Source organism: Musca vetustissima, unplaced genomic scaffold (genome assembly GCF_032173495.1).
Source record: "Musca vetustissima isolate MV318-11 ecotype Yass unplaced genomic scaffold, APGP_CSIRO_Mvet_v1 utg15436, whole genome shotgun sequence".
In the NCBI taxonomy this organism is placed as follows: Eukaryota; Metazoa; Arthropoda; class Insecta; order Diptera; family Muscidae; genus Musca; species Musca vetustissima.
The window spans coordinates 653-22,025 of record NW_026878656.1 but is presented as its reverse complement, the minus strand read 5'-3'; the positions used below and the strand labels follow the sequence as shown (position 1 = coordinate 22,025).

At 34.4% G+C, this 21,373-nt stretch overlaps 1 protein-coding gene across 1 annotated transcript; it reads left to right on the top strand.

The window, feature by feature from the left end:
* The first annotated feature begins 3,585 nt into the window (after window positions 1–3,585).
* On the top strand, window positions 3,586–6,704 carry LOC133323436 (odorant receptor 67d-like). Its single transcript, XM_061532361.1, has 4 exons — window positions 3,586–3,840; window positions 3,904–4,424; window positions 4,489–4,678; window positions 6,495–6,704. The coding sequence occupies exons 1-4, from the start codon at window positions 3,586–3,588 to the stop codon at window positions 6,702–6,704; spliced, it is 1,176 nt and encodes a 391-aa protein (XP_061388345.1).
* The last annotated feature ends 14,669 nt before the right edge of the window (window positions 6,705–21,373 follow it).

The window sequence follows — 21,373 nt, the reverse complement described above, 5'->3', positions numbered from 1 at the left end:
TACATCGATGAGCGAATAATATGCTTTTTTTATCCAAAATTGACTGTGGCGGCACATCCGCGGTTCTTACCCAATTCTTTTAAAATAGTGGCACTTTTGTGTATTTTCATTGGAGATTACTGACATCGGATGCGCATAAAAATTGTATGCACGTCATTTGTAGCCATTTTTAGGGTTTTTGCATAGTAAAGTGCATTGAACGGCATACTTTGGCCCCTAAATGAAAATTCGAAAAATTCATAATTATTCGAAGAGATAGCTTCGGTTTATACAAAAACCGCATGCGCATCAACTGATTTCAAGGAATACGCGGATTGCATGCTTCTAAATATTGATACTTTTTATGTATTGTAGTCATTTTTAAAGTTGAAACTCATATCAGAAAAATCTACCGATATTTAACAATGACCCAAAGGAATTTGAAGAAGTAAGTGTGGCATATTTTAGAAGAATGAGACAAAACCTTATCCCCTTAACCATACTACAAAAATCGAAAATTCAAAAAACGCTTCGTTTTAATTAAAAAATTAATTTATTTTATTTTCAGATATCTTCATGCTTCTATTTGTTTTTCGCTACAATTTAACAGTAACTCAATTAATTTGAAAAAATACATATGCGAATTTTATAACAAACAATGGAATGCAAAACTCACCACAATCGAGTGAGTGGAGGATCGCGGTTGTAAACAAAAGAAACAGTAGACAAACAAAGGGTTGCAAAACTAATAGCCACTAAGTGAGGGGAGTGACAGAAGACTGTGCCAGGAAAACACGAAGGAATATAGTTTTGATATTAATGAAATTTTTATATTGTATGGAGGATATTTCAATTTTGTCATTCTGATTGTAACTCATTCAAAATATTCATTTTCGAAATATTCCTATAATGTAGATATATACTTTTGATCAGGGTAAAATTCTAAGATGATCAAGCCATGGCCGTCCGTCTGTTATAATCTCTAAATGAATTGAGATAGGGTGCTGAAATTTTGCATAGGATTGTCTTTTGTCTGCAGGCGGGTCAAGTTCGAAGATGAGCTATATCGGTCCACGTTTAGACATAGCTCTTATATATAGGGTTATCTCCCAATTTTCGGTACTTTGGGGTTCAAGAGAGCGTTTTTCAACCGAATTTGTTAAAATATGGCAAATTGGGTTCTTATTTGGTACCAAATATTTCCACTAAAAATTATAAATATCGGTTCATTTTTTCTGGTAGCCCCCATATAACGGTACCTTCTAATTGTCAGTATTTTGGGGTTTTGATCATATTTGTCCGCCGAATTAGCTGTAATTTAGTATTTTGAGTTCTTAATATGTACCAAATCTCTCCACAAAAAATTATGAAAACAGTCCCATTTTTTCGGATAGCCCCGATATAAGGGTAGCCCCAATTTTCGGTATTTTGGGGTTCTTGAGCGCGTTTTTCAACCGAATTTGCTGCAATTTGGTATTTTGTAGTCGTTTATGGTAGTAACTCTCCATACCAAAAATTGTTAATATTCACCCTTTTATATTAAAATGGTTATCTGATTTGTTCCGCGTTTTGAGTTTGGTTCTAAGACTCTGTTGTAATCATTTCACCTGCGGAGGATAGCGAGAAAAAAATTAGATCGTAAGGTTCGATAATGAACTATATCTAGAGGTTCCAGAGGCAGTGAACTAAGTTTGGAAGAAATAATAAGATGGGCAAAGTTTGGATGAAATCTGATGAAATTTTCTGAAACGGATTTGGTCCAAAGAAACATGGGGTCTAGAACCAATAATTCGATGAGGCACATTTTCACCGTGTTAAAGTGTATACGCCCTCATTAGCCATTAGGCCGAGGGTAGGGGAGAGGGGGGCACCTTTGAACACTTTTTGCTTTCAAGCCTTATAAAATTTTGTATTTTATAATTTTTGGTTTCTTATACATTTTAACTGATTGGTACATATGTAACCTTTAAAATGAATATACATATGGCATATTTTAAGCTTGATAAATATATTTTATTACTGTTTTAATGGACGAACTCAAAGTGTTGGCATTTTTGAACGACATGGTTTTTTACAGTGTTTATGTTCAAATATGTATGTGTTTTATTCATACATATCAGAAATGCATTAATTCATTAAAAAATATATAAAAAATGTTCAAAATTTAAAAAAATTAGATCAAAAGTTATTAAAACATAAAATGACTTAAAAACAAAAATTAATATGGTGAAAAATACAGTTAATTTCGTAATCATATTAACCCATTTGAAATTTTGAGAAATTGAAGCCAAAAGTTAAAAATTCCTTTTTTACTCTAGTTTAATGGGCATGTTCAAAGGTGCCCCACCCATGGCATTTTACGGAAATTTAAAATAACTTTTTTTGTAATAAATATATATGAAAGAAATTACATTAGTTATGTTTGAAATGATTGTTGGAATGCAAAAAATTTGTTTGACGAAAGAAAACTATCACAGAATTCTTCCTGCGCCCTTCAACCAAATGAATAAAAGTTTACAATGACACTGAGAAAACATGGTCACCCATGCACAATTTTTCGACAACTGAAAAAGCAAGCCAAAGTGGTTTACGCATATAGAGAACAAGATTGCCATATACAAAAATGTGGTTGCGGGTCGGAAAAATATTAAACCAAGATTTTATGAGCGCTGTTCAAAGGTGCCCCACGTTCAAAGATGCCCCCCTCTCCCCTATAATTATCCATTAAAATTTCTGAAATTTGTATCATGGTTAACATTATGGTTTACATAGTATGCTCCATTATTCCTTACGTTAGAAACCTCGACAGTATAACATAGTTTCTCTTTGGGGTAGGAAATGTCAAAGCTAATAAATGTGAATACCCCATGGTGAAAATATAAGGAATTTAATATTACTATTTAAGAGAGTTATTTAATGTTTCTGGTCGTCAGTAGTTTACAATATATACTTATACTTATGTCTAATTTGTCCTGTATAAAAATCCCTTCCATTTCTGTTTACAACGCAATAGTATAGTTCCACGGGGGAGAGAACTGTAATTGCAAGTAACTGTCAGTATACCTATGGTGGAGGGTCGGCCGAACTTATCGCCTTTTTTACTTGTTTTGTAAAAAATAGTGGCGTTCCGGATTGTCTACGATTTAGGATTATCAAAGGATAAAATAACTCCTTGTTACCGATTTGCGCGATTTCCAATACTAAAAATTGGCTAACACCAATATATATTTACGTTCATGTTAATGGTCATGTTGTGTATTATTATATTGACACGTGCCTAAAGTAATCGCTTATTATTTGCAGTTCGTGCATTTCTCACAGTTACAGTACGAAATTCTTATTCTTATCGCATTTATGATGGACACCAAGAGCAATTTCACACAAAAATGTGCTGATTTGAATTTCGCATAACAGGAATTTGCACAGATCCAATACCTCCAAGAACATCTATAATTAACACGTTGCTAATGAATGTTAAATACGCTCCTCCTTAATTGACACCTTAGATAGAATAATGCACCATTTCCAACTACGCATAACATTTCGATACTCAACCACTACTGTATTAATTAATTTCAAAACTCTCATGCCATTCAGGCATCGACCATGGCCAGGAACATAAAACTTACACCTTCGGAACGCTTTGCCAAATTTATGAAAGTTATTGAACTATTTGCCAAATTAGTTGGCGCAAATATATTCGATCCAAATTTTCGGCCAAATTTGCTGACCGCTTTCATTTATGTTATGTTTATCTTCTTTTACTCGTTTATTATCTATACGATTTATTTCGGCGTGGTCATTGAACAGGATTACACAATAATTATCCAGTGTTTGTGTATTGTCACCGTTGCAATGCAGGTAAGTTTGTCAATGGATATATTTCGTCGACCAGAATATCTTATAATACTGTGCCTCCTACAGGGTACTACGAAACATTTGAATGCACTTTTCAATGCCAAATTATTTCGTTTCATTTCCTCGCAACTGCTGACCGTATACGAGGAATACGAATGTAAAAATCAACACTATATTGGCCATTTGAACAATACTCTGGTCTTGGTGAAGCGTACGATTTACTTCCTGTTCCAGATCAACTTTATTTTGACAATGAGCGGATTTGCAGTACCCTTATTCTATTTTGTGGTCCGAAATGAGTCAATCGATATTATACCCCTTATGGTACCGGCTGTCGACAGGAACACTGCATTCGGCATTACTGTCTATCGATTATTTCACGCTACTTGTATCATCTTTTCGGCATTTGGTAATTACGCCTATGACGGTCTCGTAATTCTATGTATTCTCCATATACCGCTGATGAAAAATATTCTCAAGTTGAAATTCGATGAGTTGGATGAAATGTTGGAATTATATCCAGGAAATCGAAAGAAGACAGAGCCTTTGCTAAGGGACATTTTTCAGTGGCATCAAAGGTACATTCTGTAAGTAATCGGATGGGTGTGATATTTATATATAAAGCTTATTTTTCTCATTTCTTCTTCGTAGAATAACCGAAGCTATACAAACACTTTTCTTCTGGGTAATTTTTGTGCAAATTTTTACTGCCACATTGAGCATTATTGCCACCATTGTTTGCCTGTTTTTGGGTGTTTGGCCTGTGGCTCCAGTGTTTCTGGTATATTCGTTTATGATTTTATATTTTTATTGCGGTCTTGGAAATCTGGTGGAAATTTCAGTTGAGTAAAATTTTGGGGGTTGCGTAAAGTTCTATATATATATATATACTTGAATTTATATACCGTTCACCATCGCATGAGGCCCGTCTGTTGTAATCTTTCGGGGAAATTGGCATAGGGTGCTAACATTTGATATAGAGCTGGAGCTTGTTTGAGTCAGGTTAAGCTCAACTCATTGGGTGATATAAATATCATTCTAAACATGATCAATAGATGTAGCCTCCATATAACGGTATTGGCTGTAATTTAATTTTTTGGTTCAATATTGGAAACATATAGACCATACCAATAATTGGTGTACATTTTGGGGTACCCCATATATTAAGCATTTTTATATTACAATAGATAAGTTTCCGTTTTTTTTTTTTGAAGGCAGATCGAGTCTAAAGATGGACTATACAGGTAAACATTTAGACAAAGCCGACAACGAACAGTACCCTTATTTTCGGTATTATGTGATATTTATACCCTACACAACTATGTTGCCAGGGTATTATAGCTTTGTGCAGCCCAAGAGTTTGTAACGCCGCGAAATATTGGTCCTAGACCCAGCTGATCGTCATATCTCGACTAGCTGAGTCGATCTAGACATGTGTGTGCGTCCGTCTGTCCATTATAATTTGTAAACACGATACAGGTCACAGTTATGAACCAATCTTCATGATATTTTGCATGTAGGATGGGTTCTGGCCAATGAATACCCCTATTGTTTTTGTTGAAGATCGGTTAATATATAGGGGTTGAAATGGACCAAAAACTTTATTTTTGTCTGATTTTATGGGGGCTCCGGAGGCCTCAATTATGGCCCCAACATCGCGAAATTTTACATGGAGAAAGGGATCGGGCCAATGAATAAGCATGTCTGATTTCATAAAGATCGGTCAATATTTAACGGGTCAAATGGACCCTGACTTTTGTGTGAAAAATTAAAAAAATTGTATTCTATGGCGTATATATTTACCCCTGAAGGTCAAAGACCCGAGATGTTGATAGCATATTCAAGAGGAGTGGTTGACCTTTAAATTGATACCGATTATATTGTCGTATGTACTCGGATGCGGTAGTTACACTTAAATATTGACAGGTCCTTACTTATTCAGATATTATTTAGTAACCCATTACCAAACATGAAGGCAGAAAAATAGCGCGGATCGCTTTGAAATTTTTAATGAGGTTCTAGTTATGGTCAAGGACAACGCCTATAATTTTCGGTGATTATCAGATAATAATTTTGGGATGAAGTGGACCGAAAACTTAATTTTTGTGTATTTTTCGAGTCGATTTATAGGCCACAATTATAAGCCGAACATCACCACACAACCCACAGGGCTGTACTGAATATTAGTAATATTCGGAAAATATGCCAGTGTCAGGAAGATGTGCAGTTGACCTCTAATCGGACAAGAGGGTGCAAATATCACGAAATATTGCCCAGACTCGAAGTAAACATCCACAGAAAGTTAGAACTCCGTGGCAGTTGTGTAGGGTATCGTATGGTCTGCCCGTCCGACTATACTGCTCCGCTCACTGGTTTTTGTGTTATGTTTGATCTGGTATCTTGGATAATTAGAAAGTTTAAGAAAACATATCATCAAAATTGACTGCAATGTGGTATTTGAACCCTGTGGATCGTTGGAGAAAATAGTCGGCGACACAGGCTCACTTGTTTGTTATATGAAATATTTCAAAGTCATTCACTGCAATATTTGATTGGAAACTTTTCTCAAAATAGCTGGTGGATGGTATGAAATGTTCGGCTTGGCCGAACTTATTGCCTTTTACACAAGTTTTTTTTATTATCATTATCTTTATTAGAACGATGACCTGACATATATTATTTATGATTGCAAATGGTACGAACTCACGCCATCGGAACAGAAAATGATACTCATAATGTTGCGGGTGTCGCAGAACCCGCCGGCAATGACTATTGGGGATATGATGCCGTTGAGCATGAATACGGCCCTGCAATTGACCAAATCTATATATACGGTTGCTATGCTCTTACACGAATCTGTGCAATAATTTTCTTATCGCATAGTAATGCAAGAAAAAACAAAATTATTGAATCGATGAGATTATATATTGGAAAACATAATATATTAGAAAAAGCAGAAAATGTTGGATAACAGTAAATTACAGTAGCAGTAATCAAAGCACCTGTAGGATGTAGTCAACACACCCATAGCCATTTTTTTCAATATTTATTGAATAACAATTAAAAAATAATTTCTGTTTTTTAAAAACTCTAAACAATTTTCTAAAAAATAAGAGATTTCAAAAGCATGTTATATCTATCATGTTGTTTTACTATTTTTTTATAATAGAATAAATTAATTTATCCCTCATAGCTGATATGTTACTTAGCTGGCTTGTGACATAATAGGCGAGACGGTTTCTTGCGCAGCTCTTCTAATTCGAAAGATCATGTTCCGAGATGTTGTTTTCCACTTGATCTTTTTTGTCGAATTCGTAGTCTTCCTCTTCTACGGGCAACTAAAGTAGGCTTTTATTTAATGCCTTTTGAGCTGGAGCATCCTCATCCATTCTCACAACATGACCTAGCCAACGTAGTCGCTGCAACTCGATAGTCTGTCAATGCCTATATCCGAGAATAAATGGTACAACTCATGGTCCATTCATAGGTCTTTCGGAGAATTTTTCTCTCAAACACTCCAAGGGCGGGCTCATCCGTCTTGAAGAGTGTGAGTTTGGTCTGGCGAGAGATAGCCTTGTTTCTGAATTGTTTACTTAGGCTATAGTAGCATAAGTTGGTCAACACTATTCTTCTCCGAAATTCAAAACCAATGTCATTAGTTTTATTTATGGCGGTATCGAAGTAAAAAAATCTTTGGCTACCTCGAAGCTGTAGTTGTCATGTTCCACAGTTATTCCGATTCTACTGGACGTTTTGCAAGTTGATACCATCTTCTTGGTCTTCTCGCCATATACTGTCAGTTCACAATTTGTTCAAAGATGACTGTTACCGCTCGCAATGTTCGACCCATTATATCGATGTCATCGTCATAGGCGAGAAACATGTGTTGTTTGTGTACAGAGTGCAATTTCTTTGCCTCTCGTATGACCTTTTCCAACAGGATGTTAAAAAGATCACACGAGAAAATGTCACCTTGTCTAAACCCTCGCCCGGTATTGAAAGGCACCGAGAGGTGCTTTCCGACTTTAACTGCTGACCTTGTGCCACTTAAAGTTATTCTGCATTTTTCGTGGGACTTTTCCAATATTTGGTGCATTTTGAAAATCTGGTCTACAGTGGATTTGGTAGTTTTATTGATAATTTTTCGTGGAACAATATAATTTACCTTTTCTACAGGGTTTGATGCTTTTTTGGTCGTGAACCAAAGAACGAATGTAATTAAAAGCTAAGCTAAGACATAGCTACTTGTTAGATTTTGCTACTACCTTTTGTCTTTATCATAAAATGCTCAAAGACGTATATAAAGGTAGTGAACAAGATATAACGATGGGGTACAATTTACTTTAATTCAAATGGAATTATATTTCAAATTAATCAATGGTCGTGAATAATGTCAAACCTTTTAGTGCAACACGACTAGCAATGAGGTCGTGTGCGAAAGAAACGTCGATATTATGGGGAGATCTAAATGAAGATAAGACAAAGTTAATCTCAACACCTATCCAATTAGAAATTAGCAGGAACAAAAAATTGGCCCAACAAAAAAGTTTTAAATCACAATTCAGATGTTTCGATTCAATTAATTTCAGTTACTTCGATTAGTTATATAGTATTGAAGATAATTCAATGATAGGTAAAAAAGTTTAAATATTAATTTATTCAGTATTCAAGAAATTAGGTTGATAATTTCAATGGTAGGTGAAACAACTGATAAATATTAACTATTTAGTTTATACACCAATAGTTCCAGGAATATATATTTTAAGAAATATCACACATACTGGAAGTGTTCTCACAGTTAAAGGACGAGAACCTTATTTGTATCAAATATTTTGACGAACACCAACAGCAATCCCACACCAACATCAATCCCACACAGAATTTTACCAAACATAAGGTATACAATTTCCAAACTCATCTTCACCTTATCCCAAAGAACCTTCTGTTGAGTCAATCACTACTAAGGCCATATCACAGCGTTCGTAAGCTATTTTATAGACCTATCAGGATGGTGGCAAAGAACCTTCCCTACGCCATAAAAATAAAAACAATTCTTATCCGAGACTGTGGGATGATGGGAATGGGCCAGCTTTACTTTTTTTATTTCTTCAATAAGAAAAGGTAAATGGCAAATTTTCCACAACTCACATTTCGACAGATCAGCGATTCAGTTGCTGAAGGAATTGCTAAAATATATCCCAAGTTATATCTATAATTATAAACACGTTTATATAATGCATGTTAAATACGTTCCTCCTTAATTGGCACATTAAATAGAATAACGTACATTTTCCAACTACGTATAACATTTGGATATTCATTCATCCATCCATCCATTAATTCCAAAACGCGTTTGCTATTCGTTCATCTGCCATGACCAGGAACATAACACCTTCGCCTTCACTTTCGGAACGCTTTGCAAAGTTGTTGAGCTATTTGCTAAGTTGGTGGGGGCAAATGTTTTCGATCCAAATTATCTGCCAAATTTGATGACTGCGTTTATTTATAGTCAGTTTTTAGTCTTTTTCGCATTTAATTTATATACGATTTATTTGGGCGTGGTCTTTTAATTATACCATAATTTTGCAGTGTTTGTGTGTTTTCACTGTGGGAATGCAGGTGAGTTTGCCAATGGATACATTTCGTCGACAGAATATCTTCTAATAAAACGACGACACACTTCTCACAGGGTGCAACCAAACATTTGAATGCACTTTTCAATTCGAAATTAATTCGTTTCATTTGTTCGGAACTTCAAACCATATACGAGGAATACGAATGTAAAAATCGACACTATAATGATAATTTCAACATTACTCTAGTCTTGGTGAAACGTACGATTTATGTTCTGTTCCAAATCAACTTTATTTTGACAACCAGCGGATTTGCAGTACCCTTATTCTATTATGTGGCACGGAATGAGTCAATCGATATTATACCCCTAATGGTACCGGGTGTCGATCCAAACACCGCTATCGGCAATACTATCTATCGGTTATTTCACGCTTCTTGTATCATCTTTTCGGCGTTTGGTAACTACGTCTTTGATACGTTTGTGATTCTAATCATTGTCCATATACCGCTGATGAAGAACATCCTCATGTTGGAATTTGATGAGTTGGATGAGATATTGGAGCTATATCCAAGAAATCGGAATTAGTCTCAGCCACAATTGTTTGCCTGTTTTTGCGTGTGTGGCCTGTGGCTCCAGTATTTTTGGTATATATTTTTGTGATTTTGTAGTTTTATTGCGGCCTTGGAAATCTGGTGGAAATTTCAGTTGAGAAAAATTAAAAGGGTTTCCATTAAGTTGTATATTTAATGGAATTGTATATACCATCCATCATATATTTGTGCTGTAAAACGTAATATTCTAAGGGGATTTAGTCATATCTGTCTGTTGGTCCGACTGTTGTAATCACGTTATCTTCCGAACCGATTGAGGTAGAGTTTTAACCTTTTGCATAGATTTTGTTTTTGTCAGCAGTTAGGTAGGCAATACTTTTAGGATTTCGGATGCATTTTTCATTCTAACAAACAGATCTTCTTTCCAAAAATTATAAATATCGTTCCGAATTTAGTTACAGCACGCAAGTAAAGGAGATATACCCATATTTTTGAGTATATGAAAAAGTAAAAAATTTTCGAGAAAAAAAATTATATTTTTTCTGAGTCGATTTATTTATATGTCAGTCTGTCTGTCTATGTATTATTCTAACTAAAGTACAGGTCAAACCCTATTGAAATTCGTGTTATAGCTTCCATATAAACTTTCGCCCGATTTTACAATAGTTTGTCCGACTGAGACAACATTTTGTGCAACTAACAAATATTATTTACGATTTCAAATGGTATGAACTCACAGCATCCGAACAGAAAATGATACTCATCATGTTGAGAGTGTCGCAGAAGCTGCCAACAATGACAATTGGTGATATGATGCCGTTGAGCATGAATACGGCCCTGCAATTAACTAAATCTATTTACACGGCTGCTATGCTCTGTGCAATAATGCTGTTCTAGAGGAGTAGTGCAAAGAAAAATATCGAATGGATAAGATTTTTTATTAGATATATTGCGAAAAGTGAAATATGTTGGATAACAAACAATTAGTCAAAAACAGGGCACCTGTAGCTTGTAGTGAACGCCATGCCATTTTTTTCAATATCTATAAAAACAAAAATTCGAGACAATAATTGATAATTTTCTAACAACTCCAAATATTTCTCTAATAAAACCAAATAATAATTTCGAAGCGGGTTTTACATAATTATACCCTAGAGGGCGTTATAGCTTTGTACAGCCACAAGAATTTGTAACGCCGCGATTGTTGTGGAGACGACCAAAAATTTTATTTTCGTCTGTTTATCTGGACGATCCAGAAGCCACAATTATGAACCGAAATTTTAATCGAGGAATGGAATCTGGCCAAATAATAAGCATGACTGTTTCAGTGAAAATCGGTCAATATTTAGCGGGCCAAATAGACAACGACTTTTGTGCAAAAATGGCAAAATTTGCATTCTGGGGCGTATATATTTACTCCTGAAGGACCAAGAGGAGCGGTTGACCTTTAATGGTTATACGTAAATATTTAAAGGTGTCTATGTGCTGTGATATTGTTTATTTTCACTTTTACACCATAGAGGGCGGATATGTCGCGCTGATCGCTTTAAAATTTAACATGATGATTAACCAAGGACGACGCCTATACTTTTCGGTGATGTTTAGATGATATCTAGGGGGTGCAATGAACCGAAAACTTTATTTTTGTCAGATGTTCTAGTCACTCCAGAGGCCATTATAATATTCAGAACATCAAATATGTTGCACGGTAAGAAAATCAAACCAAATACTTAGAATGACAGTTTATATGATGGTCGGTCAATATTCCTAGGGCCAAATCAAATGTTTATTTTATGGCGTAAATACGTCACGTCGGGAAAAAAAATATTTGGAAAATTTCCCTGAGTTAGAAAGTGGAACTGTTGGCCTATTATCGGTCAAGAGGGTGCAAATATCGCGAAATATTACTCATGCTTAGCATATAGAACCGCAGAAAGCTAGATTTTCGAGGTAGTTGTGTAGGGTATCATATGATCCACTCACTGGTTTTTATTATTTTCTCATATTTTACATCAAGTTTACATCTTTTCCGCCATTAATAATTATCTCCGTATTTATATTTCACGAAAGAAGTCATATCGCTGGCTTGACATGAAAGGGCAATAAGTCCACTTTTTCCAGAAATTCAGATTTAGATACAGACATGTTCAATAAGTCAAAATACATTGATTTATGAAAAAATCGACAATTATCCCATTTGCTGTTGTTGTTTAGTGACGATGAGTACTTAGGAAATTTAACGCATGTATTTTTGTATTTTTTGCCTTTACTTTACGTATTTAAGCACAATTAAAGAAACAATTTCTTCGACTTTGGTTTACCTTTTTGCGGCATTTGTTCGGAATTGCAAACCATTTACGAGGAATACAAATGTAAAAATCACCACTGTGTTGCCATATTGAACAATACTCTGGTCCTGGTAAAACGTACGATCTGTGTCCTGTTCCAAATCAACTTCGTGTTGACAGTCAGCGCCTTGGCTATACCATTGTTCCACTATCTGGTACGGAATGAGCAAATCGATATCATACCACTGATTATACCAGGTGTCGATCTGAATAGTGCTAGTGGTAATACTATCCATCAACTATTTCAAATCGCTTGTGTCTGCTTTTCGTCGTTTGCTAATTTCGCCTTTGACACTTTTATGATTCTAATCATTGTCCATATACCGCTGATGAAAAATATTCTCAAGTTGAAGTTTAATGAGTTGGATGAGATGTTGGAATTACATCCCAGAGATCGAGAGAAGACGGAGCCAATGCTAAAGGCTATTTTCCAATGGCACCAAAAATACATTTTGTAAGAACCATAAAGCCGATACAATGTAAATGTATGTGTGTATATATTTCCATTTCTTCCTGGTAGAATAACCGAAGCTATACAACAACTATTCTTCTGGATAATTTTTATTCAAATTTTTTTTCGCAACACTGAGCATAGTTGCTACCATTGTTTGTCAGTTTTTGAATGTTTGGGCTGTGGCTCCAGTGTTACTGGTATATTCGTTTGTGATCCTGTATTTTTATTGTGGTCTTAGAAATCTGGTGGACATTTCAGTTGAGTTGAAATTTAAAGGGTTTACTTTAAAATCGATATATGCAAAAAAAAAATCTTAATAACACTTTTCTCTTTTAGAACCATGACCTAACAAACATTATTTACGATTGCAAATGGTATGAACTCTCGCCTACTGAACAGAATAAAATGGTACTCATCATGTTGAGGGTGTCGCAGAAACCGCCGACAATGACAATTGGTAATATGATGCCGTTGAGCATGAATACGGCCCTGCAATTAACCAAATCTATTTACACGGCTGCTATGCTTTTACACAATTTTGTAAAATAATTAGGGACTATATATTGGATGGAAAATTATTTCAAAAAGTGAAAGATGTTGGAAAGATGATTCTCAGTATAGTGAAGGAAACATTGTTATTAAATTATTATACTGCATATCATAACTATAGCCGCACCTTTAATTCAATTGGTATGTTAGTTGACAAATAAAATAAACCCATTAAGTTATTGTTCACAATAAAACGATCAAAAACACATATTATTCAACAAGTTTTTCATCGATTGACCGCCATTCATCGATAATCTCTTCTTGGAGGTAAAATACAGTTTGGTATTTGTGGTCATAATTTGTCTTCCAAGACTTCAACGTACTCCATTGAATTCATCCGACAACATGGAAATGACAAATAAAGCATTCCGTGGCTATAAAATGCCCCCAATACCATTATGGAACCGCCACCGAAATTAGTTTTAAGAAATATCGTGATTCCGTCCGTAGATCTCTTCGATATGTTTTCTTAGTTGATTTTTTCGGACGAGAATAAATTCAATCTTGATGCCCCAGATGGTTTTAGTTGTTATTGGAGAGATCTACGGACTAAATCACGATATTTCTTAAAACAATATTTTTTTCAAGCCACTGTAATAAAACTTGAGTCCTTAATTTGGAAAGTTGTATAAGTCTATTTTACGTTCTGATGAAACTCTTGGTTTTCTAGGAAGATTTACAAAACATGTTTTACGTTTGGCGACCCTGTCGTGATTGTTGATCAATTTTATTGTGCTCCGTAACCTTTTTAGTTGTCAATGAAAGGCTTTTAAGAACATATCCAGAGAACTTCTGTAATTACATACACCTGTTAAAGGAATGCAATACCCACATCTTCCTCCTCCTTCTCCCCTTCCTCCATAGTTGTCAACGTAAACAGAATAATGCACTATTACTGACAATGTGTAAAATTCTGAAATTCATACATTGCATGAAATATTTTCACACCGTTTGTGCCACTCACTCACATCATCGAACATGACCGGAAAGCAACATCTTAAACCGTCGGAACGTTTTGCTAGATTTATTAAATTTCATCAAGTATTTGCCAAAATAATTGGGCCAAATGTTGTCGATCCAAATTTCGAGTAAATTCACTGATCGCGATTATATATATCTTGTGTTTTGGCTTTTTCGTATTCAATTTCTATAAAGTTTATGTGGGCGTGGTCATAGATGATAATTACACAATAATTTGTGTATCATCACAGTTGGAGTACAGGTGCGTTTGTGAGGGAGTGTAACTATTTTTCGTTCCTAATATTCCACTTTTTACACAGGGTGCCCTTTTAAATGCCAAGTTAATGTATTACATTTGTTCGGAACTACAAACTCTATACGATGAATTCGAATGTAAAAATCAACACTATATTGGCCTATTGAACAAAACTCTGGTCTTAGTGAAACGCACGATTTATGTTCTGTTTCAGGTAACCTTATTTTTTATAATCTCGCCTTCTCGATACCTGTGTTTTACTATGTGCTGCGGAATGAAGAAATCGATATTATACCACTGATGATACCGGGTGTCAATCCGAACACTGCTAGTGGCAATAGTATCTATCGAGTATTTCACGTTTCAATTATGACCTTTTCGTAGCTTGGTAATTTCGCCTGACACCTTCGTGATTCTAATCATTGTCCTTATACCGTTGATGAAAAATATTCTGCATTTGAAATTTAATGAGTTGTATGAGATTTTGGAATTATATCCCGGAAATCGAAAGAAGACGGAGCCATTGCTTAAGGACATTTTCCAGTGGCATCAAAAGTATATTTCGTAAGCATCGTACATCTTAAAAATTTCATTTTGTTTTCCATTTCATCTGCTTCTTCTTCGCAGTATAACCGAAACGATACAAACTCTGTTCTTTTGGATAATTTTTGTTCAGATTTTTAGTGCCACTTTGGACATTATTTCCACCATTGTTTGCCAGTTCTTGGGTGTTTGGCCAATGGCTCCCGTGTATTTGGAATATTCGTTTGTGATTTTGTATCTCTACTGCGGTCTTGGAAATCTGGTGGAACTTTCAGTTGAGTACAAATGTTGATGGCTTAAGTGGGCTTTTTATCCCCTTCACCACACTGTGGTATATGGTGTGTTTGCATATGTTTGTAACAAGCAAAAGGAATCGAGATAGACCTGTGATTCCTTTTGAGATTATGCATAGAATCACTTTCTGAGTCGCATATTTGATATCACATATATGATATGCATATATGATACGATTTGGATGAAATTTGACGAATCCTCCCATATAGAGTTTCGTCCGATTTTATGTAAATGGTGCACCAAACTCCCAATATTGGTCCGATTGAGACAAAATTTTGCACAGACTATTGAATTAGGCCTAGATTGATATATGCCAAGTTTTTTTTTTGGAATCGCTTCAGATTTAGATATAGCCACCATATATAATTTCGTCCGATTTTATGTAAATAGAGCACCATACAGTCAATGGGTATATTTATGTATATATGTATATTTCACGCAGTTAATTTCGTCCGATTCAATTTCAATGGTCCCCCCAAGATGCTATGTCTATTCTATCCAAAGTATATTGTACATATGAGCATTTCTTGTATGTACCCACAGAGGTGAAGGGTATCATATAGTCGGCCCTCCCGACTTTTGAACTTTCCTTACAGGTTTTACTATTTTCTTTGTTATTATTTTGTTCTTCGAACGATGACCCAATTGACATTGTATATGATTGCAAATGGTATGATCTTTCGGTGTCAGAACAAAAAATGATACTCATCATGTTGAGGGTATCTCAGAATCCACCCATTATGACAATTGGTGATTTGATGCCATTGAGCATGAATACGGCCTTGCAATTGACCAAATCGAGACTATGTATTGGAAAATTTCTAATAAGAATTAATTAGTCAAAAAAAAAGCACCAGCATTGATTATTTTTCATGGCATAATTGCAGAAGTTATAGCCTAGACAGGCGACATTAATTTGCATTAACAGCCTTAATTCAAATTAATCATTTTTATGTGTTGTCAATGCACAAAATCAAACTGAATTTATACTGAATTAGGCAATTTCAATATGACAATGCGGTCGAAAATTATTTGTTTCTTGTCAAATTTATTTATATTTATGAAAATAAAAATAAGAAATGAAGGAAAATTTCAATCACTTTTTAAATTGGGAACTGTTTTGCTAAGATCATAGGTGCTATTCCTCCTTTATGTTATATATCTATTTCCTAAAGATGTAATCCCGAAAAATATCGAAACAAATGTAAAGAAAATTCATCCTACACACAGACAAACAATTGTTTTGAAGCAAAAAACTGTTTCGTAAATGCAGAAACTCTCGTCTGTCAGGAGTAAATATTAATTCAAATTAAGAAAATTTTAATTCAAATTAAGAAAATTTCAATTAAGGCTGTCGTCTGTCTATGGCATTAGTCTCATTTGAGAAATGAATAATGGCAACCCTTTTAAATTTGGAACTCACCTATAAATTTCGAATTGTTTGAAAAATAAATTCCATGTAGCATGTTTGGCAAAATTATGAAAAAATGGTATTATATACCTGCATGAGACTACCTTCTGTAATTCTGCCATGATTATTTTTATTCAGCACCATATGAATTAAATAATAATTAGAGTTTATTTTATTAAAAATAAAAAAATCCCTTTATATAGTGTAAATGTTTTGATCGAAATTGGGTTTAAGTTTGGTAAAAAATGTTATGATGTGTCCAGTTTGGATAAAATCGAATACTCCATTCACTTGGATACAATCGAATACTTATTACCTTATTTACTTTCCCATTTACCCATTTAAATCGATTATTTTTAGGAGAGAACTATTTTCAAAAATATCGAGGAATACGAATGCTCAATCTATGTTGGCCATTTGAATCGTAACCTGGTCATCGCAAAAAGTACGATTTACATTCTGTTCGAAGTCAACTTCATGTGTCTTTGCACAGAACTTGTGAACAAACCCCGAGAGAGGAGCAGTATATTCGGACGGGGACGACCACGGAAGTCTGATTTTCAGCAGATCTGTATTCTGAGCCTGTACGATACTTCGCGATATTTGCACCCTCTTAATCGATTGGAGGTCTACAGCTACTCTTTCTTCCTTCCCGTGCAAAATTTGTTCGGCTTAGAATAGTGGCCACTAGAGGTAGAAAAAAATGCAGATAAATGTTTTTGGTTCATTACTGGTCTCTAGAGCTACAAAAAACTTGCAGAAAAAAGTTTTTGGTCCATTCCATCCCCTAAAGTTAGTACTAATGTTTTAGTTCTAATGTTATAGACCATGTTTAAGGTATCTACCCGTACCTGTTCCATTAGTACCTTAAGTACTAATTTCCAAAATTTGTTCACACATTCCCCTTCGCCTATCATTGACAAACCTGCATACCAAATTTCAGAGTTCTACTTGCAAACGTTCCGGTGTAATATAGTTTTAGTACTTCTTAGTACTATTTTAGTACTTATATTTTTCTATAACATTTTATTTGTAATAGCTTAAGCTACATATCAATTTTCAGATAAATATATCTTCATGTTCCATTCAAATATAATATTTAGTACTTTTTAGTACTAAATTCTGATTTCTTTCACACAAGACCTTTGGATTATTATTGACAAAGCTGTATATCAAATATCAGAGTTCTACTTTCAACCGTTCCGGCGTAATACAGTTTTAGTACTTTTTAGTACAATTTTAGTACTAATTTCCAACAAATATTATTGCACCTTACTCTTGTTTTAATAGCTTAAGCTACATACAAAGTTTCAGATATGTATCTCTACCGATTCCATGCAAATATAATATTTAGTACTTTCTAATACCTCTTAGTACTAAATTCCAAAATTTTTTCACACATATCACTTCGCTTATCGTAGGCAAAGCTGCATACCAAATTTCAGAGTTCTACATCTAACCGTGCCCGCATAATACAGTTTTTAGTACTTTTTAGTACGAATTTCCAAAAACCCCAGACCCGACCTACATGCCAAACTCCAAGTTTCTAGCTTTAGCCGTTTCGTCTGGGCGTTGATGATCAGTCAGTGTAGGGGCACTACCCCCAAAAAGGAATCGAATATTTATAATTTTTGGAAGGGAGATTTGTTACCATATACGACAACAAAATACCAAATTACAGTGAAATCGTATGAAAAATGCGTTCAAGAACCCTTATATGGGGACTACTCGAAAAAATTGACCTATATTTATAATGTTTAGTGGAGAAATTTGGTACCCAATAAGAACCCAACGTACCATATTTCAGCGAATTGAATGAAAGTTAAACATTAAAAGACGCGCTCAATAACCCGAAAATCAGGGGATACCCTTATATGGGGGCTATGCCTAAACGTGGATCGATATAGCTCATCTTCGAACTTGACCTGCCTGCAGACAAAAGACGACTCTATGCAAAATAATTCAAAATAATAAACAGCAAAAGGACATATATTAGTTACCGTAATTTTGAATCAAATGTAATTAAATATCATACGGACAAAGCGTTGCATTTTTATGGCTGGCTACTGTATATGTAGATAAATCTGCAGGCATTTTTTTAAACAAATAATGTTTTTATTTTATTTCTCTTTCGAGATGAGCTACATGATCGAAGTTGCAATAAAAAGGAAAGCCGGAGAGTTAATACTTACATTCCCACCATTATGCGACGCGTTTCGACCTAACAAGGCATAAATAACTCCAAAAAAAAATCTCTATCTCTCTATATATATAAATTACATGTATGTTCGTTATCGCTAAACTCAAAAACTACTGCACCGATTTGGACCATATTGCATATACATGCTCTATGGGATGTGAGGAGTGTTTCTGTGTAGTTTGAAGTTCATCCGACAGATGGCGCAATATTTAGTTTTTTTTTTGTGTTTTTTCACTATAATTCAAGAACTACTGCACCGATTTAGACCAAACTTTACGTATATGCCCTATGGGGCGTGTGCAGTGTTTTTGTGTTTAATTTTAAGTTCGTCGGACAGATGGCGCGATACATAGCTTCTTTGTGTTTTGCCCGATTAGAGATTGGGTGCTTAATTGGTGTGTGCCGACGTTAAGTATTCTGGCACCGACTCATACATGACCTGTTTTTGTGAAAAGCGCGTGTACGAAAAAAGAATAACTTATCAAATTGAAGTAAAATTAATTTAAATCTATTTATAAAAATGATTTAAAAATGTATAGTAACTCATCAATTAAGGACGGCGGCACCGATTTGACTCAAAAAGTTCCTATTCCTACATGAAATATCGAATTAAAGGCAATATATACGGTATTTGTTATTACTTTCAAGTACATAAAATCATACTATGCCAAAATATGGACCAAATATAAGGAGGTTTAAAATCGCAAAATAATGATGAGCCAATTTTTTACATTATAAAACCAACACATGGCATATATTCCACACGATATTTGTATCATTGGCTGAAACTTGAACATATTCTAAATAGGAAATAAAACCTGAGTTATTTGTGATAAATGTCAATACATATACATAGGATATACGAAAATGGGCATTTCAAATACCTCAACCTACATACATGGAGACAATTGCGCATTAGATGCTTTAAGTGCCTAACTTATATGTGCCTTTATGGTTCCTCAAATATATTTTTCATGATGTAAAAAATGTTTCCATTGAGAACGATTGCACCAATTTGACTCACATTTTCCTTTGATTATTTTTAATTGCAGCGGGAAGAGTTTTACCAATGACAAATTTGAGAAAAACATAAAAAGTCGGAGATTCGATTCAATTGATAAACTGAAATACTACACAGACTGACATAATTTAATATTTAACAATAACAATATTACCTAATATCCTGGAGTATCAGTAAATAAAGATTTACCGTCATGAGGAAAATATTTTGCATATTTTTTGATTGTGGAAATTTGACGTACATTTTTGGTAAAAAGTTTCTGAAATATATTTTCCATGAATTCGTTAATTTTACCAACCCTATATTGATGCAATTCTGATAAGGCAAAACAACGTTTGCCGGTTCTGCTAGTAATTTAATATAATTAAAATAATGACGTAATTTCAAAAATTTCAAATTTTATGAAGGAAGCCAAACTTTCTGTTTTATTATTATTTAATTTTTTTTATCATATTAATATTATGATATAAACACATTGGTCGCGATTGGATTCAGAGTCGACAGATTTGTCCAAACACATATACGAACAACCATTGATGTTCGTATGTATACCGAAGTTTTGTCTGCTTACAAGAATCGATCCGTTGGAATTCTGCTTGTAACTATCTTTAGAATAGTCCTAGGGGGTTTTGTATCAAACTGTTAAACAAATGTCGAGTACACCGACTGTACAATACAAAAAATAAAAGAGGGACTAAAAATGTCGGCACGTAATGTCCTGATTTATATTAGGCGAGTTTACTTGCGGCAATGTTTATCGTTCTTTTTTGAACTTGCGTCATTCGTCTATACAAGGCAATTCGATTTCAAAAAAAATATATATATACAGTGAGTGTAATAAGTATTTTGCCTCAATAAAAATTTGAAAAAATTCCAATATATACGCCTAAAGCCAGCAAACTAAAGATGTAAAATGAATTATGTGTGATGGAATATGTTTGTGGACATATTTAGATCGTATTTCTGCAAGAATCATTGCGATAGACCTATTGGTCTCGAAGATATCGGCCGAAATCTATAACAACCCAAAAATGTTTATCACAAAAAAGTATTTTGCTTTTTAATATTATTTTAGAAAAAAATATTACATAAAACACGTTTGGTCCTTTTATAGTTACAATTGCGGTTAACCACATACTATAAGCGATTTGTCGACGATTCCAATACATCACGGCATTTTTTCGTGGGTATTTTCTCGCATTTACATTCAATACATTATCCATCAGTATTTCATTTAATATTTGGTATTTTCTCGTCCTAATCTTAAGATAAGAGTATTTAACATAGTCATTGCGGCTTCAAAACATCCCAAATATGTTTAGAATAATAAAAAAGAGGTTTTGCAAAATATAACGCGAGGACAGAACCTTAAAA

What these genes read in the sequence shown, in the direction of transcription:
- LOC133323436 (XM_061532361.1), top strand. Translation starts at nt 3,586, where the DNA reads ATGGCCAGGAACATAAAACTTACACCTTCGGAACGCTTTGCCAAATTT. An exon ending in TGGCATCAAAGGTACATTCT is followed by an intron (nt 4,425 to 4,488) that starts GTAAGTAATCGG and finishes TCTTCTTCGTAG; the next exon opens with AATAACCGAAGCTATACAAA. An exon ending in GAAATCTGGTGGAAATTTCA is followed by an intron (nt 4,679 to 6,494) that starts GTTGAGTAAAAT and finishes TATCTTTATTAG; the next exon opens with AACGATGACCTGACATATAT.